General features: G+C 48.2%; 1 protein-coding gene across 2 annotated transcripts in view; it reads left to right on the plus strand.

The window, feature by feature from the left end:
• Window positions 1-2,765: 2,765 nt before the first annotated feature.
• Window positions 2,766-24,811, plus strand: part of Esrrb (estrogen related receptor beta) — a 168,147-nt gene continuing 146,101 nt past the window's right edge. Inside the window, exons 1-5 of one of the 2 annotated variants that reach the window (XM_031356916.1) lie at window positions 2,766-2,880; window positions 3,375-3,879; window positions 5,392-5,559; window positions 6,977-7,157; window positions 8,428-8,574. In XM_031356916.1, coding sequence (XP_031212776.1) covers window positions 8,573-8,574 — 2 coding nt within the window. In that variant the 5' untranslated portion in view covers window positions 2,766-2,880; window positions 3,375-3,879; window positions 5,392-5,559; window positions 6,977-7,157; window positions 8,428-8,572. Of the gene's footprint in view, window positions 2,881-3,374; window positions 3,880-5,391; window positions 5,560-6,976; window positions 7,158-8,427; window positions 8,575-24,811 lie in introns of those variants that run through there. The other variant, XM_031356917.1, reaches the window with a different exon arrangement.

Below are 24,811 nucleotides of genomic sequence, written 5' to 3' on the forward strand. Positions count from 1 at the left end.
AGTAGATCCACATGCCAATAAGGCTGACAAGATGGGACAGCCTGTAATCCCAGCACTGCGGAGTCAGGAGCAGGGGAACTTGCTTAGAAAGCTAACTTGAACCACACAGTGGAAGGGGAGAGGGGAGAGGAGGTAGGGGGCTTAAAACAAGATTTCTCCAGAGAAGATACACATAGAGTCAGTGGACATATGGAAAGGTGCTGGACTCCCCCATCAGAGAAACGCAAATAAAAGCCTCAATGGGGTCACCGTCTCATATTTGGAAGAGTGGCAACTGCTACAATGAATAACAACAACAACAACTCCCCCCACCCCCAGAAAAAAAACCAAGTGTTGGTGAGCATGCAGATAAATTAGAACTGTTGTGTGTTATTGGTAAGAGTGAAAAGTTACACAACTGTGGAAAACACAATACTTCCTCAAAGTTAAAAAAGAGAATTACCACACACTGTAATATGCCCGTGTTTGGAGATGTGTGTGCAAACGTGCATGTGTGCATGCAAGTGAGCGTGTGTGTGTGTGTGTGTGTGTGTGTGTGTGTGTGTGTGTTTGTGGTGGCTACATATCATATTTGGATATAATACACACACATCAGAGTCTCAAAAAGATAAGTACAGCTTATTGTATATGTCATAAGAACCAAGCTATGAGAACAATCTCAATTCTTTCCTCAGCAGCTGAAAGGATAAAGAAAATGTATCACACACACAAGGAAATGTTACTCAACCTTAAAAGGAGGTCCTGTCACGGGTGACAATCTGTGGAAGAATCTGGAAGACATTATGGGATGTGAAGTAAGCCACTGACAGAAAGACAAACCATGCATGGCCCACCTGACCGATGCACCTGAAGTCGTATTCATGGAAACACTGGAATGCTTCTCGTCAGGGGCTAGGGGTAGGGACAACACAGAGTTGCTGCTCAGTGTGGGATAAAGTTGTTTTTGTTGTTTTTTTGTTTTTTAAGAGGATTGTGTTCTAGAGTGTTCTGCTCTGCAGCACTGTCCCATAGTTAGCAATACTGCCTGTGTGCTGGGACAACCAGTAAGGGTGCAGATGCCATCTTGTGTCTTCATCGTCACAGAAACCCAAACACGACATACCTGGTGCATGTACAGAGTGGTTTGGCAGAGACTTAGGTCAGAGTAACCAACAAGAAGATTGTCCACGTGGTCCAAGTAAAAGCTGGTAAGAGCTTGAGTTAAAGCCAGACCAAGGCCTGGGCCTGGGAGACTAGATTCAAGTTGACGGTATCCTACTGTTGGCTGGTGAGATGGTTAAGTTTAGGGTTAGGATTGGAGGGAGAAGATGACACTTCTGTTGGGGGATGGTGGGGATGATGGTGCTTTGGTAACCAAGGAACAGGGAGGGAAGAGAGTAGATCTTGGAAGGAGAAGGCAAGTCTGGGTTTTAGTGCATTGAGTCAAACGCAGTAGTAGGACTCCCAGCCTGATGACACAGAAGGAAAACTTCTATACAGCTCTGAAGGTCCAGCAGACCGTGTACCAGGAAAGGAAGGCTGAGGAGGCCCCACAGGAGGCAATTGCTTTGTTCTGATTTAGCACAGAGGAGACTAAAGTGTTTGATGTGCTCAGTGGAAGGAGCTGTGGGAGGATTGATGACAGAAAGAAGGAAGGAGAGTCCTGGCGGGGCAAGAAGCAGGGCCCAGATGGTGCAGCTAGCTGGGGGCAGGCAGAAGAGCAGTAATTAATCTGAGATAGGAGAAGAGGGTCGCCATTAATCTTGCCTCCCCAAAAGGCTCATGATCTCCCACAGATTTCTTTTTGGATATAGAAAATCCATATTCCTAAGAGTCCTGGACAATTTTTACTTGTAAGGTTTGACTCTTAGCAGTGCGTCTTAGCTTGTTCTGTGTACTTCCCTCCTTGGGAGTAACCTCTCCCATTGTAGTCTTGGTGGGCGGTCAGCTTCCTCACCTGCAGGGTGGTCACATGACCCAGGCTGAGCCAATTAGAGTCTTCCCAAGGCCTTTGCTTTAGGGAAGAGCAAGCAGGGTTAAGCAGCTGAGTGTTCATTCCTTCATCCTGTGTCTGTGCCACAAAGAATTTACCTACAAGGTTCTATTTTCAAAGACCACCCAGGTCATGTCAGTCCTCTTCGTGTCCCATTCAGGTAGCTACAGCCAGCTTCTGCTGGTTTTGACTCACGTAAATGAATGACCCCCATGACACTTTTTAGAATAGCAGAATATTCCAGAACTGCAGAAGTGTCTTCAGCCTTCCCGTTTTACAGAGCAGGCTATGGAGCATGGAGCATAGTACCCCTCTCCTCAGTTCACAGAGAAACAAGATGCAAAGCTGGGACTGGATGCCAGGGTCTCTAGCCAGCTTGAGCTCCGGGCTTTCCACACCCTCCATCCTTTCTCTCCTGCCTCCCCTCCTCCTCCACTTTTATGTTAAACCCTATTCTGGAAAGGAGGCTGGGGGACCCTGACTGTCCCCTCTGGATTCCATCCAACAGTGAGGAATCTCTTAGAAGTCTCTGAGTTCTAAGTTCTTGCTCTACCCACCAGAGTAAAAGGTACAAACCTCTGGAAGTGACCTGAGGGCCCAGAGACAACACTCGGGGCTCATTCATTCCACCAAGCCTGTATTCTTGTCTCCTTCCCCTTTCTACCTACCTGTGTGATGGTGGAAGCCCTACGCCTTTAGTTAAACAGCACCACATGGCTGTGTCACAATGCCCTCCTCTTGGGTGGAGGCTATAGTAGAGATGGCTAATCAGCAACTTCAGTGCAGGCCTTCTTGTCTCTTAAGTTTGCCTACTCAACAACTTAGGGCAAATCACTTGACTACTCTGACCTGCTGGCTTCCTGGACTATGAGCCAGAGAGAAGAATCTCTGTTTATCAGCTCATCAAGGTAACTGTTAGATTCAACAGGACAATATAGATCAGGTGACTGCAAGAGAGCTTGGTACACAAAAGATCCCATGGTTCACGAACGATCAATTCCATGCCTGTTGCGTCTTTGCAACCTGAGACAGTGAACCTGAAAAGCCAGCATACACTTAGCAATTTAGCCTGAGGTGAACATCGTGGGCTGAGATGCATTTGGTGGTGGTGGTGGGGACTGGGGTTAGGATCCCAAGAGCAGAGATTAGACAGGGAAGATGCTCCACTTGAGCTGGGCAGGGAAGAATAACTAGAAATGGGGTAAGGGATGAGGGAGAGTGGAGTCTGGGGTTGCACCCGATGAGGAGACTCGCCTTCGGGATGCTGACTGACTAGCAGGCAGCAGACAGGTCTTCTGTGGTGCTGTGATGGAAGAAGTTGGAAGAGAGTGGTCAAGCCTGAACATTCCGACATCTTGACTCTGCCCCAAGTTACATTATGTCTCTTGACTTTATGTTCTAGTGCCTTCCCCTTCCCTGAAGAAAAGCATAGAGCCCCAGTGGATGACAGCTGTGTCAAACTGTTAGTCCTGGTGAGTCAAGTGACAACAAGGGTCCCAGAGGACCCTCTTCTCGGGATACCCTTTGAAAGGATTCCCACCGCCCTTCTCGATTCTTCTTGCATGCCTGCTGTGACCAGAATGGAACTTTTTGACCCTTACCCACAATGCCATGCTGCCCCCACTGGTCTGTAATGATGTCTGGAAAGGAAGAGGCCAGCAGCATCCCTCCCCCAGGAAATCTTGTCCTTGTGTTTGAAGCCAGTGTGCCCACTGTGGCCCACTCCCGGTCTCCCATGTCCCAGCAGATGATTAATGGCACGGCTGCATCACTGTGTTGTATTTAACTCTGTCCCCAAGCAGATAGATTGTCTTTGCAGATAAACTGCTCCTGGGCCCTCCCTGGGCTGTGGCTCCTGGCCCACTCCTCCCTCTGGGTTGGCAGCCTGCTACAGGGAACTCTGAAAGGTAAATGAATTGATAAGGCAGCGGGGGCAGGGAACAGGCTGTATCTTCAGTGGCTCTTGTAAACAGTGTAAAGTCACCTTGATGTGCCAGAACTAATGACGCAGGAGTTGGGTGGCACAGAGCCAGTACACGGCCACACATCCCTAAGGCAGAAGGAGCTACCGGGAGGTGGGGTGTGCCCCTCTCTCTGCCTGTGTCCTCTCCCTGCGATGACACACTCTCGGCTCTGTGCCTCAGGGCTCCACATCTCTGTCTATTCCATAAATCGACATGGTGTGCCCAATTGTCCCCCAAAAGACTATGAAATCCCAACTTCCAATATTTGTGGCTATGATATTTTTAGGAAATGAGATCTTTGCAAATGATGACATTAAGATGAAAACCAGGGTCTTCACAGGAAGGAGCAATTCAGACACAGCAACAGAGAGGCACGCATGAATGATGACATACAGCTGCCTTTCTAACCCAAAGACACCAAAGATGACCAACAGGCCTCTTCTAAAATTCAGGGAAGGTCATGAGGTACCAATATGGCCTCAAAAGGAAGCAACCCTGTAGTGATCTTGGACATCTTGCTTTTAAGACAAAAAGTCAATATATTTCTGTTGTTCTAAGCCACATATTTTGGAACACTTTATTATCTAGACTTTGCAAATCAATTCAGGGCAGTAACCCTTTCCACAGGTGTGTGGGGAGGAAGCATCAAAGAGGGCCCCATAAAGCAGCCACAATTGAACAGTAGTTCAATGTTAAGTATGGAGGCTTACTCCAGCCATGGCTGAGAACTGGGATGGCAAGAGACAGAAGACCAGAGAAATCACACATGACACATGGCTGCCATAAGGTCATGGCCACTTGGGCTTAGGAGTTTAGGAGAGGGCTCACATGCTGCATGATTCTTTGTGTATGAATCTCTTGGGCTGGGAAATGCACAGAAACAGAAAGAAGATAATCTTGCTGGAGGCTGAGCCCGCCCCCCCCCCCAATTCACATGTTAAAGAGAAATTGATTTATCTTGTTTAAAACACCCAACCTGAGGTGTTGCCCTGGAGTGGCTGTTGCAGACTAACCCAGGGAGAAAGGGAGGCACCTGTCTAGTATAGGGAGGCTCCTTTGGGAGTGCTATGAACATTCTAGAAAGAGATGTGTAGTGGGACTTACTGTGCAGTGTGTGGATGAACTTACCACACTCAAGTGCATACTTCAAGATGGTGTGCTGTCATGAAAGTGTATTGCACACTAAAAGCAAACCACTCCATGGAGAGATCTCTTGAGAAGACCTCAGCCAAGTCTCTTCTGAAGAAGAACCCTCTACTCCAATGGAACATGGTAGGTGATTGGGTTATAGAAAGATGGCGATCACCTAATAAAAAGTAGATTTTTTATTCTCTCTCTCTCTCTCTCTCTCTCTCTCTCTCTCTCTCTCTCTGTCTTGGGGATATGTGTGCATATGAAGGTCAGAGGACAACCATCAGTGTGTCCTCAGACATCCTTACTTTTCACTTGAGACAGGATCTCTCACTGGCCTGGGACTTTGCCACGTGGGACACACTAGTTGGCCTGCTTCCAAGGATCCACCTATCCCTGTCAGTCACTGGGATTACAGCTGTGCATCATCACATCTGGCTTTTACATGGGCTCTGGGGATCTAAACTCAGGCCATCATGTCTGCAAGGAAAGGTAGCATTTAACCGATTGAGATATCTTTCCAGCCACCTGAATTACCTGAGATTTTTTTAAAAAATCTATCTATCTATCTATCTATCTATCTATCTATCTATCTATCTATCTATCTACCGACATATATATATGGGGGTGCCATGGTATATGTACAGAGGTGGACACACATTGAAACTCCAAGAGTCCCCAGTCTTCTCTTCCTGACCTCTGACCTCCAGCCAGGGGCTATGTGGGCTAGAGCATTTGTCATCAACCTGTCCTGCCAGTGCTACTTCTAGATGGAGGAGAACCAAGGCAAGAAGGGAGGGGGTGAAGATGGGCAGGGGTCACATCTGGCAGGGATGCAGGATGTCCGTGGGTGATGTAGATGCCCAGAGAGAGTATTTATGCAGGACCTTCCGTGGTCCAGGCACTGTCCACAGCCTCTTAGACCAAGTCATTTTATTCTCGTGCTAATTTAAACTTGGGGTTTCCAGTTGCAAAGGAGGAAGGTGGGACTAGAAGTAAGGGGCTTGCTTGACTTGCATTTCATAGTATTAGGCAAACAAGGAAAGAAGTCAGGTGATGGGCTGGTTTGTGGAAGTAGGTGCCCTGTGGAGGTGGGACAGTGAGTCTCTTGAGAGCAGAGATTAGTGGACTCCCATGATGATGACAAGCAATCAAAAGAACTCTGTCGGTTACCACTGGGGTGCCCCTCCCCCACACGGGATAGCTCAAATGGATATCTCCAAGGCTAGGTGCAGTTAGAACTGAGACTGAGACTGGACCAATTCAGAAATCAGCTTGGGGTTAACAGTCAAAATCAGGATTTTGTGGGGGTCTCTCTAAAGCAAATGCTTCTAGGAGATATGTGTTCAACTATTTCATTGTGCAGTAGATCAGAGCAGGCACTGCTCTGAGGGTCTGGGGAAGCCTAGGAGGATTGTGGCCACAGACAGAAACATGCGCATGTACACCACACACACACAGTCACACACACACGCACACGCACACACTCACACACACACACACACAGCTTTCTGCCAGGAAGCCGTGAGGGGTCAGTGAGAAGCCAGACAGCCTGCTGGAGACCATACAAAGAAAGATGATTATGAAGGGAGAGGTTCAGTCTGCATCAGAAGAGGGGGTTTCCCCAGGAAGGCGCCCAGTGAGGAATGGTGTCGCAAGTGCCTCTGAATCCTGTCATCAGCAAGGATCTCTCCCAAGTCCCACCTCGGCAGGCTCTCTGCTTCCCTAGCAGCAATCCTTGCAAGCTACCCTGCATATGGCCAGGCTGGTTAGAGGGATGCCCTTGGTGGCCACTAGCCACCCTAGCCTGGTACCCAGAATCTCTGTTCTTGGATAGAACCATGCATAAATGATGGACACATCAGACTGATTCTCCTCAAGTCCCTGCCTTAATTCTCTACTTTCCCAGGGGCATTCTCATGAAATACACACTTCTGACATCCCAGAAGAATGACTCTCAGTGTCTTGGGTGCCACTCATTGGAGCATTCATTCAAATACTCATTCATCCATGTATTTAGTCCACTGGGACATCCACAGTCAGGAAGCCTTTGCTATGCATCAGTTACCGTGGTAACACAGGGGCACAAGGTGAGTAAGACAAACATGGTGCTTACCTTCATGAAGGTAATTTGCTCTGCTGGCAGGCTGCAACAGGATGTTTGAGAGAGGGCCTACAAGTTAAACAGATCTTTGGTTTCAATAGCTTGGGTACCACATACCCTTGTGGTTCCCGCTGACCTAGGGAGGGAAGAATTGGATCTAACAGGAAGAGATGGATTAACTTCTGCCTTTAAATGTTGAGATAAAGATGTTTTAAGGGTTTTCTTATGTGCTGTCTATACCTGCAAGGGCTGGTTCCACGACCCCCTTGAAAGGGGGCTGCGTATGGATGGCTCTGTGCCCAACTGAGTACATGTAACTCCAAAGCAGAGGCCCATAGCCCTGTATGATCAAGCCATTCCCTGATGATGCTACCATTTTCTGGAAGCTTCATCCCCTTGTTTAGCACCTAGATATGAACTGACCTGTCCCAGGGAGCCCATGTCAACTATGCAGAACCTGGAGGGGGGGGGGTGTTCTTTAAAGACCCCAGTATCCCGAGGAGTGAGGCTCATTTCTGGGAGGAAGCCTGTGCAGATCCTAGCCTCATAGCAAATCTTTCTGGGGGAAAAAAAAAAAGGCACCAATGGCCCCACCACGGGCCTTTCTTTCACGGAGAATGGCATCTGCCTTTGCAAGGGTTCTGCTTTCAGACAGAGCTGGGCCCAGCTTCTTCCTGGGCTCCTTACCTACACATTCTCCCTGCCCTCCAGGGCCTTCTGCCTGGCCCCACAGTCCCTCCGGCCCTCAAACCAGGGGAGCTGCACACCCTCCCTGCCTCCTGATCTGGCAGGGGGAATGGAAACTTTCGTGGAAAGCACTTGAGCTGACGAATGCTTCCCAAGTCAGAATGTTGACTACACAGGCCCTGACGACCAGGGCTCAGGATCCAGGGGCGGGGGTGCAGAAGGGGACTCTCCTTCATAGGGTCAGGACCTCTTACAGGCTCCTCCCCCACCCCTTTCCACAGACCGGTACTCACCAGCTCTGTGTGACCCGAGTGAGCTACGCCACTCAAGAAGCCATTGTCTTCCACGCCCCCACAGTACTTGCCAAGCCTGGTCCTCCCCACTTTGCCCATACATGACACATCCCCTTTCTCGAGCCCCGTAGGTGACTACGAAGCTGGCATGGGGCTCTGTGGAGTTGGAAGTCCAAAGGTTTTTGCTATTTTGCTTGAGACCTGGTTATGGTTGTGGGATTTTTTTTTCTGTCAGCTGCCTGTTATATCAATCACGGAGTCGGGATCTATTTATAGGTTGGGAGTACTGTGTCCTTAGTCACAAAGAGACACAGACAGGGGACTGTCAGCTGGTGTCGGAGGAGCCAAGCAACGAGTCATCAGTCGCTGGAACACCTGAGGGTAACCTTTCCTCACAGCCCGTCCTCCAGCCAGCCCAACCATGTAAGTAAGCTAACTTCTCTGCTCCCTCCTCCCCAGACTGCCCTGTGCCTTCTGTCCTCCCTACAAACCCTCCTCTCTCCTGTGTGTTTGCTCTCTCTTTTTAATGGATAAAAATATCTCCCCACGCCTGCTCTTTCATCCTAGTTTCTGGGCACTAAAGCATCCATGCCTGTGTGGCTGAGAGGTAAATGTTGCCTCTCTCAGACTGTCATGGGAAGGTCAGAGGGTCTCCGCCTGGCTGGATGGGATGGTTACACAAACTCATTCGGAATCGGTGGGTCCCCTCCGGTTTTTATTTGTTTTCATGGAGAGAAAGTAAGTCAATCAAAAGGGGCAAAGGAAAGTTCGCACGCAGCTCAGCGGGATGGTTATGTCTCCCAGCGTGAAAACTTTTATTTGCTGACAGCTCCAGCATTTGGTGAGAGAGGAAGGTGACAAAGGGGGACGGCTGGCTTCTCAGGGTGATGATGTAGGGGTGCTGACGACAAGGGGGCGCCCTGGGAGCTTTCAGGTTCCGTTAGAGACATGACAGCTCCAATAACTATCTTATTTACAGAGCCTCCAAGAAAAAGGCACGCACATACACACACCCTTCCGTTCGGTGGACTGATTCTACTTGGCAAAGTGGAGACAAAAGCTGCCAACCTGATTCTTTTGTTTGTTTGCTTTGCTTTGTTTTGTTTTTATTTTGTTTTGTTTTTGTTTCTACCTGGGGCTGGCTTCATTGCTGCGTGCATTTCCTCAACTCTGGAAGGAGTTAGGAAGCTTGGGCTGGGAAGAGACAGTATTAGGAGGCAGTGAGCCAGTTGTAGAGGGCTCTGCACCCTTCTCTGAGGGGGAAAAAGGTTACCAGTTTTGTCAAAGCTAGGTTCAGTCCCCACAAAGTGGGCAAGTGCACATTGAGTGGCTGTGGAGCACACACCTTCCACCTCCCCCGTCCCCGCCCCCCATCACTCATCCTGAGTGAGTCTTAGCTGCCTTGAGTGTCACATGGATCCTTGGAACTTTAGTTTCTAGATAATGGGTCATATTTTCCAGAATTCCTGCTCTTGGGGGAGACTGGCTTTATAGCATTTCTGAAAAAGAAGGCCTTAAACTTTTTTTTAAAAAAAATCTATGTGTTGGTATTTAATGTATACTATGTACAATCTTTTAAATAGACTTCATTCTTTTTACAATGAGTTTCTATTTACTTATGCATTGGTTACCAGATGCTATATTGCTAAGGACTACTTCTAGATTTGTTTAGGAAAACAGTATCTGAACAAAGAAACAATCCTCTCTACAATTTAAAAGCATTAAACAAAACAAATCGGCCTGAATTGTTTTTGATTACAAGCAGAATAGGTTTGTCAGCAAAATCGTTGAGGAAAGTTAAGTAACATGCGGGTGCACACATACGCTTCCAGGGGCCATTCCATCCCATTTCCATTTTAACTTTCCTTCCTCTTGGCTCCTTATTTCTACCTGCGTTTTATGTTGGGTTATTAATATCTTTAATTTGCTTTTGTGGAGGGAGGGCTGGGATCAAGAAGGAAAAAGAAAGGAGAAGGTGAACTGCATGTGGTCACCAGTAGAAAAACTCAGAATAAAGGAGATAGCCTAGTGTGGTGCACACCTTTAATCCCAGCATTGGGGAGGGCAGAGGCAAGTGGGTCTCTGTGAGTTCGAGGCCAGCCTGGTCTACAGAGTGAGTTCCAGGACAGCCAGGGCTACCAGGGTGCTGTAAGTACACTGTCTCAAAAAAAGAAAAAAAAAAACAGCAAGGAAGGGAAGGAAGGATGAAAGAAGGAAGGGTAAAAAGAGTGAATGTCGCTATTTCAAATCTAATATCAAAATGATGCTCAAGAACCCAGGGAAGGGGAAGCTAGGTATATTGTCCATGTAAGGTTATTGTTATTTCCTATTCCAAGGTCTCTGTGTGACAATTCAATCCTGCTAAGCTTTCCCCTCACTGTGCTGGAGTGGGATTTTGTGGGTTGTTGTTAATTAAGGCTCCTGTGAATCTCGTGATTGAGACATTGTGCACAGAAATCTGAGCAGTCCACTGTTTGTAAAGCTGAACTTCCCAGACCTTCTGAGCTCAGTGGCTTTTAAAACAAAGTCTGGATTTCTTTAACCTTTCAGTACAGTAGCAAATCCTTTCTCCCACCCCATCTCCTCTCACACACACACTCTGAGGCCTGTCTGGTGGGGACTTGTGACTAAAAGTAATAGGGGGAGTCTTGTGCTCTTGTTAGTGTTCACCATCCAGAGAGGAGCATTTGTCGAAATACTTAGAAACCAGCCACCCTTTCCTCTGACCCGCAGATGTGTTTGGATGGACTTGGGGGATGGTTAGGTATCATAACTGAGACCTCGGCATTGGTCCGAATGTTTAGGGTGTGGCTTGTCCCCCATTGGTTTCCCTATGAGGGATGCAGTTGGGGAAAACTTCAGGGCATTTGCATACAGCCTCTGATTACTCAGTTTCTGCTTCAATAACCATTAATTTTATGTGGTCTGAGCACCCATCAGACTCATTTCTTCCCCCTAACTGATTTCTTAAATGTAATTGGTCACGGAGCTGTCTGTGACTTCACGTGGGCAGAGTCTAACTCCGTTCTTGGAATGGCCACTCATCTCTGTGCATGTGAACAAGCGGTCTCCTATGTGTGTGCACTGTGGTTTCATGTGCCCTCCTTCCCCGGAGCATGCAGGAATCCATTCTGACCTCTTCCCAAATTGGGGACAGAGGGGCCAACAAGCAGGTGCTTTGGAATGCAGCAGGCTCAGGTGCGGGACCATCAATCTCCAAGAAGGGATGACAAGTGCCAGAAAGCACTCCCCTGGTTCAAACAATTTAGGTAGTTGAGGTCTCTCCAAATACCCCATGAACAAATCCAGCAGCTGGCAGGGACTTAAAACCAAAGACCATGGCATAGCTTTTTCTCCCCATCACTGAAGTTCCATTGCATCTCTGTCCATCTCTTTCATATCTCTAGTTTTACATATCATTATCTGTTCCCTCTTTTTTTTTTTCTTCCCATCCTCCATCCCCCACCTCTCGCCTTTCCTGAAAACACATTTCTATCTGGCACAGAAAATAAACTCAGATTGTGGGTAGTTATGTTAATCTAATTCAATCCTCCGCGGGTTAGGAGCGAAATTCTAATAGTAGAGCTGTTGAGGGCTTTTTTGTTAATGGCTTGGGGATTACATTGAGTTAAAGGCTCATTTCCTAATCAAACAGAGAGGGAGAGAGTGATTCCGAATATTTATGAGTCTCCCAGTGAGAGTTTAAACCTTCAACTCCAAAAGCTGGGTTTCTGTGGGAGGAAAGAGTTAAAACCCCTCAGGGCTGCTGGGAAGGAAAAAAAAAATTAAACCAGTTAAGTCATCAGCATTTCCAGGCAGCTGTAGAACTTCTGGGCTCTTCAAAGTGGAAGGCGGGATGGAATTGCGGGTGGAGGGGACTGGATGTTGGGTTCCAAAAGAACCCTACAGCAGACTGGGTTGCTGGGTCCTCCTGAGGCTTGGAAGAGTTAAGCAGCTCTAGCTCCTCAGGTCCATCTTTCTCCAGTCTGGAGGTGAAACAGGAATGCAGCTCAATCTGCCAGCGTCTAGAGAGTTCCTAGTTGCCTAGACAGCACAGAGGACCAGCATCTGTCCCTGTCCCTGTCCCTGGAATGGCAGCCACCATGCCAGCCAGTGCCAGGGATCTCCACTGGGATCTGGTTGCTGGATTTCTCCCTCAGGCTCTCTGAGCCTCCCTGGCTTACTGTACCAGGTGCAGACAGGTAGCGAACTCCCTGATCTCCAGCCAGAGAAAGTCAGGAGCAACTGGGCCAAGGTTGAGTCATGTCAAGGTCAACCTGAGGTCAGGTGTTCAAACCCAGGCAAGCCTCCTTCCTGGACTCCGTCTGCTGGCTCTCTGGAGTCCAGTAAAGGAAGGAGACGGCAGAGCCATGTGACCTCTGAATAAACCTTGGCTGCTGATAGGTGAGGTGGCCCCTGAGTTGTGTATTTGCGTTCACAGTCAAGGGGTGCTCTTCATGTACCCTCAGCAACTTTCCATCAAGTCTTTCTCTTCTTGGGGCTTTCATTCCGTCTCTGCTGCATTCACTTCCAGTGGAATGGTTGACCACATCCTTAGAGCTGGAATGTCTACACTTCGCTCCCAAGTTGGCCTGGTCCACTGCTTATCAGAGATGCCCTAGGTACCTCTGCTGACTTGGAACCTCAGCTGGAACTCCGTTACCGCCAGTACCCTTTCTCGCGTGACTCTAGAACTGCTGGACCCTCATGGTCACTTATCACTCTTTGCTCAGGATAGAATCTAAGACGACCTCCCAGGGAAGCCCTGGATCCAAACAGTGTATACACTTTTTTTTTTTCTCAGTTCAGTGTGCTGGCTTCTGTACATCCTGGGGTCTAACCCAAGGAGCAGACTGCCTACATTCCCAAAGGGCTGCTATCCTCCCTGATGCATTGTTAAATGGAATCCTGAGTCTGCAGCACTGTCAGCTTATAGTCAGGACAGTTAGCAGCTATCCCGCCAGTGGGGACTCCCCCACCCCGTGGGGACCCCACCCCCACCCCGGGAGCAGAGCTTAGGGTATCCTGAGGCCTTGGACCTCAAAAGAACTTGGAGTTCTAAGTCACCATGAGAGAGCAGAGGGGGAGGGCAGCCTTGCTCAGTCAGGGATAGGTCTGACTCTCCAGAAGTTGATTTTTCTCCAGCCTCTGGGCTCTGGTTCATAGTCCCATGAAAAGTTTGATTCTTGGGTCTCAAGTCCCTCCTGCATCTTGTCCTGTTCTTCACATTCTCAAAGGCCAGTTTCTGTTGTCACATGCAGAAAGGCCTACAAGTCAGGGTAAAGCCAGCCCTCCTGTGACCACAGGGCCACATGTGATCCCCATTTCTCTTGCTAGAAGTGCCTTAACAGATCAATTCTGGCACCAAGTGGGTACCACTCTGGTTTCAACAAGGGTTATCCTATTGTTTGATGCTCCAGTCCTCAGAGTCCTGTATGTGCCAGGACTGTGTGTACCTAGCCCTTAGTACAGTGCTCATCATACAATGAGTGTTCAATGAATGCATCCAAAGGAATCTCAAAATCTCTTCTCTCACGGGGCCTGTCCTATTGCCTAATCGCAGGAGGTGTGAACTGAAGCTTTATCTGTCTATATTATCCATCTAGATCAGTGCTTCTCAGCCTCCTTTTTATAAAGTTCCTCATGTAGAGGTGACCTCTGCCCAAACCATAAGATCATTTTTGTTGCAACTTTATAACTGTAATTTTGCTACTGTTATGAATTGTACTATAAATATTTTTGGAGACAGATGTTTGTCAGAGGAGTCATGACCCCCACACAGGTTGAGAACCACTGGATATGTACAACTACAGCAGCTCATGATCCACTGACCCTGGTTCTGGCTCCAGCTCCCTCCCTCTCAGAGCCTCCCAGTTCAGAGATAGAGGAAGACAGAGACACCGACACAGAGAGACACAGACAGAGAGAGACAGAGACAGAGAGACAGAGACACAGACACAGAGAGACAGAGAGGCAGAGACACAGAGAGAGACAGAGACAGAGAGACACAGAGAGACAGAGACACAGAGAGAGACAGAGACAGAGAGACACAGAGAGACAGAGACACAGAGAGAGACAGAGATACAGACAGGGAGAGACAGAGACAGACACAGAGAGACAGAGACAGAGACACAGACACAGAGAGACAGAGACAGAGACACAGAGAGACAGAGACAGAGACACAGACACAGAGAGACAGAAACACAGACACAGAGAGACAGAGACAGAGACACAGACACAGAGAGACAGAGACACAGACACAGAGAGACAGAGACACAGACACAGAGAGACAGAGACACAGACACAGAGAAACAGAGACAGAGAGACAGAGAACCAGCTTAGTCACCTTTTCGTTAACCCCAAGAACTTTATCTCTTTCACTGAAGAAGTTTTGCCTGGCTTGATGTTGGATTTAATTGCTGAAGCGGTGCCTCTCTGTTACCCGTTTCTCTCCTCCCTTCTCAGGCCGTCTCCTCTCTCCTTTCTCAGTGCCCGTCTCCCTCCCCCACCCCCCACGCTTCCTCTGACAGTTTAGACTCTGTCAGGCCCCTTCTCTGGTCCCAGGGGTGCACATAAGAGGGAGGCCCTTCTCTCTGAAGCCTTACAGAGTGTCTTCTTCCATTAGCACAGACAAGGCCTTTGAAAGTTGAAAGGTGGTGGGCCATGTGCTGGATTCCTCCCAGAACAGCATCGTCTCTGTCAGAAAGAAGCCCTGCAGAACCTTGGGCTGCTGAGGGTTAAATGACAGCAATGAAGAGTCTGGACACGCCTTAGGGACTGGTGGCTGGCTGAGACAATTGATTAGCTTGTTGTAGTGATCTTTCTAGCAATATTCAGGAGCAAAATTCTTGCTGATTAGGCTCTGTGTGTGGACGTGTGAGTATTTTAGGGTTTCTGATGATAAAGGGGCAGGATCAGACAGCAGAAAGAACCGGCATGGGTGCATTGGTTGTGTACCAGTCTCAGGCAGGGCCATCCTGCCCCTTGTATATATCAGGTCAGGTATCAATAGCATGCTTTTGTGTGTGCACAATTCAGTTGGGGGAGGCAGGAGGAAGGGGTGCAGGACAGTTTTGTGGGTTTTTTTACCTTCTCTTTGTGACTTCCTGGGAAATTATAGTTACTTTGAAATTCAAAGGACACCAAAGGGCTGAATGATGTGGAATGTGGGTGTGGAGATGTGTGTGTGGGAGGTGTGTGTGTAGGTTGGTGTGGGTGTGGAAGTGGGGGGGGGGTTAGCATAGTGGCAGCATTTACAGTTCCAGAACTACAGAAATGGAGAGAGGCAGATTCCTGGTGCTTGTGGGTAAGCTAGCATACCCTAATAGTGAATCCCAGGCCAATAAGAGACTGTCTCAAGAAACAAGGTGAATGACACTCCTGATAAACATGAACACACACACACACACACACACACACACACTAATACCCATGCACACACACTAACATGCACACACATTCATGTGCACACACTCACTCACACACACAGTCACATGCATACACACACTCACATGCACACACACTCATATGCACACACTCACATGCACATACACATGCATACACATACTCACAGGAACACACTCACATGCACTCACCCAGGCACACACATGCTAACGCTCACACAAGCCTCTATGCACACACACACACATGCACACATGCATACTTACAGCATTGTTGAACACTGAATGTCAGCTAGAGAGAGAGCCTCCAGGTCGAGGGAGTACTCTTCCATTTGATTTGCAAACCCTGGTGATCCAAGGATAGCCTGCTGCCATGGAAGGAGATAGATGTCAAGGGGTCAGTCCGTGAGAACACGGGTGCTCAGCCTGTCCAGAATGTGGCTCCCTTGGTCAGGACAGGAGGTCTGGCAGGAGGTCTCTTAGACTCTAGCTTTAGGTGGTGACATGTTGAGAAACAATGGTTCTGATGAACCTGTGCCTATAGCGTAAGTAACCAGTCACAGTAGGTCAGCTAGCCCTTTCGACCAAAGTCATGAACCCAGATGAGGTCTTGCCTGAGTTTTGCGAATTTGCTCTAATTTCCTTGGCTTGTCTCCCTCTTCAGTCTCATACTCTGCTATCATTAAGCACACTAGAGAGCTACTAGAAAAACTGGCCAGAGCCACCTGTCCAAACACATGGATCCAACGGTTTTAATGTCTGTCTTCAGTTTGCAGAGGCTACAAGTCTGTGGCTTGATGGGCTTCATAGCTCCCCTCCCTTCCTCCCACTCATTGGCACCCACCCGTGCTTCCTCACACTTGGAGAAACCCCCACAGCAGCTTCCTATCTACCAGCCTTTCCTGGGCATCAGCTGAAGGAAGAGAGGAGGGACCCCGTGGGGATTCCGGAGAGAAGTTAGCTCCTACGGACTTCTGCAAGGCTTAGCCTCTCCATAGCAGGCTTTCTTTGCCTGTCAACTGGGGCTGATCTCGGGTCTGCATCTCCTAAGACTAGCAAGAAACTGAAATAAGAATCAGAGAGGAAACAGCCCCTGATAAGTGGAAGCACCTAACAGTGTTGGACTAACTCATCTCCCTGCATGGTGTACACCATCCTCTGACTCAGGCTTCAGAGTCACCTGAGGTTGTCAGAGTTAGGTTTTATTGTCAACTCGGCACAACCTAAAGTCACCTGGGAAGAGAGAGCCTCTTCTTAACAGTTGCCTAGAATGATGGGCCTGGAACCATGTCCACAAGAGATTGTCTTGATTGATGGTTGTTGGGTGATTCCATCCCTAGGCAGGTAGGCCAGGGCTGTGTAGGAAAAATGTCTAAGAAAACCAGTGGTTCAGTATTGGGCTCCTCTGTGGTCTCCACCAGAAGTTCCTGTCTCAATGATGCTCTGTGACCTGTTGTGATGATAGACAAAGGAGCTGCCATCCTATCTTACCCCAGAGTCTCAACATCTATGAATGGAGGTGGTGAGAGCCCCTCCTTAATGGAGTTCTGAGGACCACAGGAGCCACAGGAAGGTTCCCTGGGCAGTGCTCACTGGATAAGAGCTCAGGCTCATTGTGAAGGAGATGACATGGTGGCTGCTGAGGCTTTTGAGATGCCCACATTCCTTCTAGAATCTTCCTGGTCAGTTTACAAAGATCAGGGATGGTGTTACTGCTGAGACAGTTTCACGACACACCTGGTCCTGCACTGCACATGGCCATGCACACTGTGGGATGCACGTGGCCGTGTGTGCTGTGGGATGCATGTGGCCGTGTGTGCTGTGGGATGCACGTGGCCGTGTGTGCTGTGGGATGCACGTGGCCATGTGCGCTGTGGGATGCATGTGGCCGTGTGCGCCGTGGGATGCATGTGGTCGTGTGTGCCGTGGGATGCATATGGCCGTGTGTGCTGTGGGATGCACATGGCCGTGTGTGCCGTGGGATGCATATGGCCGTGTGTGCTGTGGGATGCACATGGCCGTGTGCACTTAAACTGGCTGCATATGCAGACACCTCTTTTTTTATAATAACTTTTCTTATTTTTTGAAATTATAATGTACTTACATCATTTCCCCTTTCTCTTTCCTCCCTCCAACCCTTCCCATATATCCCTCATTTGCTCTCTTTCAAATTCATGTCCGCTTTTTCTTTAATTGTTGTGATATATGTATGTATATATGAACATGTATATATATACATACATGTATATTTATATCAATTGTTAACATATAATCCAATATATTGGTTATGGGTGACCCTTAAATATGCTTAGGGGTCTTGGACTGAAAGCTGACTAGATTACCAAAGCATAGCTGTAGGTACTTCTTTCTGTGAGGACCTTTCCAGAGACCATGGGCACTTTGGCCTAATCAATGGCTTAATTCATTGATAGAATTAAAATCTGAATAGACTCTTGGGAGGCTGGGCCACTAGAGATGTGCCCTTTAAAGATGATCTTAGCCCTGGTTGCTTTCTGTGACTTGCTGGCACATCCCTAGGCAGGTGTCCCCACCTTGCTTCCTGGCTGCCATGTGGGGAGTAGCTCTATATTCCAGACCCTTGTGCTATGAGATTCTGCCTCTTGGTGGCTCAGAAACAGTAGAGCCAGCCAAGCAGGGACTGAAAGCCCCACACCCATGAGCCAGTGCGAACCCTTCCTTCCCCAAGTCATGTTGCCGGGGCTTCTGTCCCAGTGACTAAAGGTCTGACTAGCATAGTGACTGTATTACCTACCCAGGGATTGTCTGCTCTGGCAAACCCTTCCACCTGTGTGCAAAGCTGCTCTCCATAGGCCAGCATATAGGGCTGCTGGTGTGCAGATGTAAAGGCAGAGGATGATTTGCTTAAGTTGTCTTGTGTGTCTGTGAGTCTAAGTCCCCACAGTGCAGTTCCTGTGTAAGGCCAATTCCTCTCTGCTGTGAAGAGTAACTAAGAGGGGATTGCCTGCTTCCCACATGTTTGATGGCACGTCTTCTGGGAGTACTCAACAAGGAAAGAAAAATGGGAACAGGGAAGGGCAATTTCTAGTGCCTAGGGGTGTGGGGGTATGCGATTTGTGTCTTCCACTGAATGGCAGAACTGCCATCCTGCTCTTAAGGGAAAATTCCATAGCCAGGCTTGTGACCAGACGTCTTGTTTGTGGGCCCGTGTGCACGTTCGGGGTATTGTGGTCAGCCATCCATGTCTCTTCTTCCCCATCTCAGGCTGAGAGCAATCTAGAAGGAACGTGTAATTACTATTTACTCTGGGACACTCAACTGAGAACACCATCATGTAATGACTCTCGCTAATTCCACGTTCAGCCGCCCATCTGCTGAGGCTCCTTGGGAAGCAGGGAGTGAGCGCCACTCTTAGCCCAGAGGAAGGGATCTGGAGATGGAAACTTGGCCCTGTGAGATGGCATCCTTCTTATGCAGACTCTTAAACTCAGACCTCTGATGTTAGGCATGGGGGTTTCAAAGTCAGGCCAGCTATGACTAATGGGCTCTGCTGGGCAGTCAGTCACATTGATCAGAGAATCATAGTTAAAAAACAAAAATCTTAGAGTCAGGCAGACGCCACTTATATAAAGCTATAAAATGTGCAAACGAGGTTGTTCATCACATAGGGATGAGAGAAATGATTAAGTGTGGGGGTGAGAAATGCTGCCCACAGGAAGATGGGAGCACCATCTCGGGGCACTCTGTATACTCACTTGTCCATGAGCAACTTTGGCTTTCCCGGTCACCTCTCTTGTTTGCTCTCTTGACTTTATTTTTTGGGGGAGAATTTCTCCAATCATTAAAGGTAGGGAATGAGAAGACAAACACACACACACACACACACACACACACACACACAGAATGCATTATAATTAAACCCACAGAATCTGTTTGCTAAAAATATCAGAAATATTACCTTGAAATCTAACACCCCAGTGCTGTAGCAGGGCACTGTTGTGGAGGCGACCAAACTGTGTACGGAAATAAAACGGAGTTTTTTAGATCAGCACATTGAGCAATCGCTTACATTAGCTTCCAGAAGCTACCTACCACCTGGCGGCTTTCTACAAGCTGCTTGTCGCCGCCCTCTGCCTCTGTGTCTCTGTAGAAAAGATGAGGGCATGGCCGGTCCCCCAAGGACTTCTCAGCATCCTGCTGAGTGTCTCTGTCTCCCCAGGCAGGGACCCTCTCTCGTTTCACAGCTCTCTCTAGGGTTAAAGATTCTGCTGCAGGAATAGGGGGTCTATTTCCCAGCAGTACCTGGACGTGACAGGCACCCAACATGCTCTGCATGTACTGATGAAGCCATTGTGTAGCACAGGTGTGTAATTCTAGCCCTCGGGGGAGGATTTTGTGAGTTTGATGCCAGCCTGGAGCTTGGAGTGAGGCCTTGTTTGGGAAAAGAAAAAAAAAAAAAACTATCTGTGAAATAAGTGATACCAGCTCCCTGCCCCAACTTCACCCAGCGGAACCACGAGTGTTATAGGCCTGGCGACTTGAGCTCTGTGCCTCTGGTTTCTTCTCTCTAGACCTCCGTTGGCCAGGGATCCAGGGTCTTGCTTTCATGGTTTGAACAGGAGCATCTTTCAGTAATAATATATAAATTGAGCTGTACAGGGAAAGCCCACACTTGGGTTGGTGAGATGGCTCAGTGGGTAAAGGCTCATGCCATGAAAGCCTGGCACACTGAGTTCGATCCCCAGGACCCACGTAAAAAGGTGGGAAAGAGATCCAACTCTATCTACAAATTCTCCTGTGACTTCCACATGTGTGCTGGGGCACATGTGCCCACCCCCAATGGTGCACAAACACTCACACACACAGCAATAGTAGTAGTAGTAGTAGTAATAATAGTAGTAGTAGTAGTAGTAGTAGTAGTAGTAGTAGTAAAGTGAGTAAATGGAGCTGTCCCAAACCCTGCTTAGGAAGGCTAGTCCACAGGGCTGTCCTCTTGTCTCTTTCCGTCCCCTCTCTATCTTACTCTATTAATTTAAAAGTATTACATTTGGAGACACGCTAAATAAAGAGTCCTCGGAGCAGCGAGTGCATTTGCCTCATCCATTTTCTCTGTCCCCGAGTGCCCCTTTGTAAAGATTCTCTCTCAGTTTTTACTAAATGGCCTTGATTTTTATCATTAATCTCGGAGTGATAATTCCCTTTTCCATGTCTAACTTATTTCTAAAATATTCTCCCCCAGGCCCCGCAGTCTACTTTTAATGGTCTCCATACCCCCTTTCCCGTCTCTGCCATTTTAGAAATCGCTTTAAGAGATTCCTTCAGACACTGGACCCTTGATCTCCGGCCTTTCCCTCTCCCTCCACCATACTTCCCAGAAGAGCTGTCCTTGTGGTTTGATTTCCGCAGTTCAGGTGGTCCTGGGTCTCTGCCTTTTCCTTACAAGGCCTGGGGATGTGCTTTGCTCTCCAGCCTCTAAAGCCCCATCTTTTCTTGAACCTGTAGTTTTCATACTGGGGTACGGGGTGAACCACAGCATAAATTTAAAGCTTGAAAACGTCTATTTTCTGGGCTGGCGAGATGGCTCAGCGGGTAAGAGGACTGGCTGCTCTACTGGGGAGGTACTGAGTTCAAATCCCAGCAACCACATGGTGGCTCACAACACCCGTAATGAGATCTGATGCCTTCTTCTGGTGTGTCTGAAAACAGCAACACTGTACTTATTTATAGTAATAAATAAATCTTTGGGCCAGAGCAAGCAGGGAAGACCACAGCAAATGGAGTTGACCAGAGAAAGCAGAGGTCCTAAATTCAATTCCCAACAACCACATGAAGGCTCACAATCACCTGTATAGCTACAGTGTACTCATATACATAAAATAAATAATTAATTAAAAAGAAAGAAAGAAAGAAACCGTCTATTTCCCTTTTACTTCATACTGGGAAGCCTTCAGCTCCTCCGTCCCCGATCTCTCCTCACATCAGCTCCACTGTTACTTGAGGCCTAACCATGGCATCTCCTGAAGACATCTCTCTGCTGTTCATGGTTTAGTATCCCCTGCTGTCTTGGCATCCCCGAACATGCTTTTCTTCAATGACTCTCTGAGAGTGGGAGAGGGGTCAACATTTCTAAGGAGCATGTATGTGATGAAGATTTTCCTCAGTTTGTCCTACTCATCTTTGTAGGTGTCATGATCACTCCCTTCTTAAAGAAGGGGAAACTGAGGCACTGAGGTTAAGGATCTTGCTTAAGGCCAATCAGGTAGTGACACCATTTAATGTTACCTTGAACAGATTCCTGTAAGATTCAGTACAATAAACAGCCAGTAGAAAACATGTATGTGTCTGTCTGTCTGTGTGTCTGTGTGTGGTGAGTGGTGTGTGTGTGGTGAGTAGTATGTGTGGTATTGTGGTGTGTCTGTATATGTGTATTGTATGGTGTGTGTATGTGTGTGTGTGTGTGGTTTGTGTGTTGTGATGTTTGTGTGTAGTATGGTACGTGTATATGGAGTTGTATCTGTGTGTGTGGTTTGTATGTTGTGATGTATGTGTTCTTTGTTTTGTGTGTGTGTGTGTATGGTATGTTTGTGTGTGTGTGCTGTGTCTGTTGTGTGTATGTGGTGTGTTGTATGTATGGTGTTATGTTGAGTGTGTATGTATATATGTATTGTGGTGCTTGTGTGTTGTAGTGTATGTGTTGTGTGTTGTGTGTATGGTATGTATGTGTGTGTGTGTGGTGTGTTTGTGTGTGTGTGTGTGTGTGCTCATATCAGCTCATTTTCTTGTTATTTGACCAAATACTGACAAGAAGCAACTCAAGGGAAGAAAAGTTTATTTCAGTTTTCTGTTTGAAAGTACCCAGTCATCGTGATGGGAAAGGAACTTCAGCAGGAACATGAGACAGTGGGTCCTGGGTCACACACACACAGGTCCCGGGTCACACACAGGTCCCGGGTCACGTTGCAGTCCCAGTCCGGAGGCAGTGGAAGGTAAATGCTGTGGCTCAGCTGGCGTTGTTGCTTTGATTTCCTATTTATTTAGATGGGGTTGTGTTGCCCACGCTCAGGGAGAGTCCTCCATCTTCAGTGAAACTCTGTGGAAGCACCTCACAGACAGGACCGTCAGTGTCTCCCAGGTGACTCTAACCCAGCCAAGGAGACAATGAAGATTAAGCATGCAGTTGCTCTGAGGACTGTCGAGCCTCGTTCATGCCAGGCACGCTCCCTACCAGTGTCACATCCCCAGCCGTCTTACTTTTATTTCTTAAAACATGTATTACATGTATTCACTGGTTCTGTGTTGATACATGTATGCAAAGGTGCACATGTGGAGGCCAGCGGGCAACTTATTGGTGAGTTGTCTCCCTGAGTCCCAGGGATCAAATGTAAGCAACTCAGCTTAGCCGTAAGCCCCTCTACCCATGGAGCCGTCTTGCCAGCCCACTTTCATTTTGTTTCGAAATAAGATCTTGCTAAGTAGCTCAGGCTTGCCTTGAACTCATTCTGTAGCCCAGGCAAGCCTTGGATTTTTGGCCCTTCTGCCTCAGTCTACCATTTTGTACTATTGACATAGACATAGAACTTGGCCTAACAGTTTCATATTTTCATTTATTTTATTGGGAATGTGTCCTGTGTTTCCCTTCAGAATCCCGTGAGAGTCAGCCTGAAACACTGTTACTTATTCTTAGTATTACATCACAGGGTTACCATTAAGGAAGTCTCTTTCCTCCCCCTGAGCTCTCTTTTGCCCCTCTCACAGACTCACTTTTCACATACCATTTATTATGAGTCTTTGTGTATACATGTATGTGTGCACGTATACATGTGCATGTGTGTGCACATATTTTTTTTTTGAGACAGTCTCTCACTGACCTATAGATCTCCAAATACGCTAGACTGGTTGACCAGCAAGCCCTGCCTGTCTCTGTCGCCTTCAGTCATGCACAGGCGACACTCTCCCCTTTAAGTTTCCTGTTTGTTTCCATACCACACTCTTTTCATGTTTGATCTTTCCAGAAACTTGAGCCTGGTGGGCCATCACCTTTCCTGTCAGCACACCTCTCTATGAGAACTTCCTCTCTTGAGAGCTATCTCCCTTCCTTCTCTGGGTACTGTCTCTTTTCCCTCTATGTGGGCTATCTCTGCTTTAGCCCACTACCAGGCTTTCTTATGGAGGGGGGAGGGAGGGACGGCGAGGAGGAGGGAGGGTCTCTTGCCAAGGCCACAGCACCTACAGCTGGACTCACTGCCCACTCTCCTGTGACCCTGATCTCCTTTTTCTCCACCCACCTTGGCTCTCAAGATGCTAATCACATTCCCAAGGCGAGGCACACTATCTTCCCACCTTGGATGGAGTCCAACATGTGCTCACCATTTGGGACAAAGTGTTTATCCTCTGTGTCTGTGACCTTCCGCAGACGAGAGTCCACTGGGTTCCTGCTGTTCTGTCTTCCTCTTCTCTCCAGAGCTGCTGAGAGAAGCCTTCCTCCCAGACTGTGGGGCAGGGGTGGGAGGCCGAGGGAGGGCAGCTTGCTGCAGGATTTGCATAGACGCAGAGGTGATCCACAGTGTTTGGCACTTCCCCCTTCTCCCTAAGCTGAAGTGTCACATTGGAAACCAGTGGGGGCGTGGGGCCACTGGACCATTCGGTGGGACCTTTCCATGGGGGCTGTTTTCCCTGGTTCTCTGGGGTCTTTATTGTTCCCCAGTTCTGGTCTCACTTTTTTGCAGGGAGGTTGCTAAAATGCTCCAGCAGGGGTGTGGGGCATGATGATGCCGCTTGTGTTGCCTCTGAAACCTCCCAAATGCCGAGCTGCAGAGCAACAGGTTATCAGAGTAAGCCACAGGCTTCGATGGCTTTCCCAGGGCTGGCCTGGCCTTGGGCTCTGGTTCTCCAGCCTGGAGCACACTGGGGGACACCAGAATAACCTTCCCAGATTCTGGACCCGTTGTGAGATCTAAGGGCTCTTCTTCAGACTAATGCAGTCTTTGCTTACCTGGCTTCTTTTCATCTGCTGGAGTGTACAAGGATCTCTGTCAGATGGGTTTGAACAAATAGACCTTGGTGGGTTCCACCGTTGCTGCTATTTGGAGAAAAAGCTCTTAAGGGGAGCTGGGGAGATAAGTGCCTTAGGTCAGGTTCCCCAGAGCAGAGATGGAGGGGTGTGTGTGTGTGTGTGTGTGTGTGTGTGTGTGTGTGTGTGTGTGTCTGACCTCTAGAGAAACTTGGGAGGGGTGGAATCAGCCACCAAACAAATTCATGGATTTAGCTATGGTTCTGTCTGT

This window comes from Mastomys coucha, unplaced genomic scaffold (genome assembly GCF_008632895.1).
Source record: "Mastomys coucha isolate ucsf_1 unplaced genomic scaffold, UCSF_Mcou_1 pScaffold6, whole genome shotgun sequence".
Taxonomy (NCBI): Eukaryota; Metazoa; Chordata; class Mammalia; order Rodentia; family Muridae; genus Mastomys; species Mastomys coucha.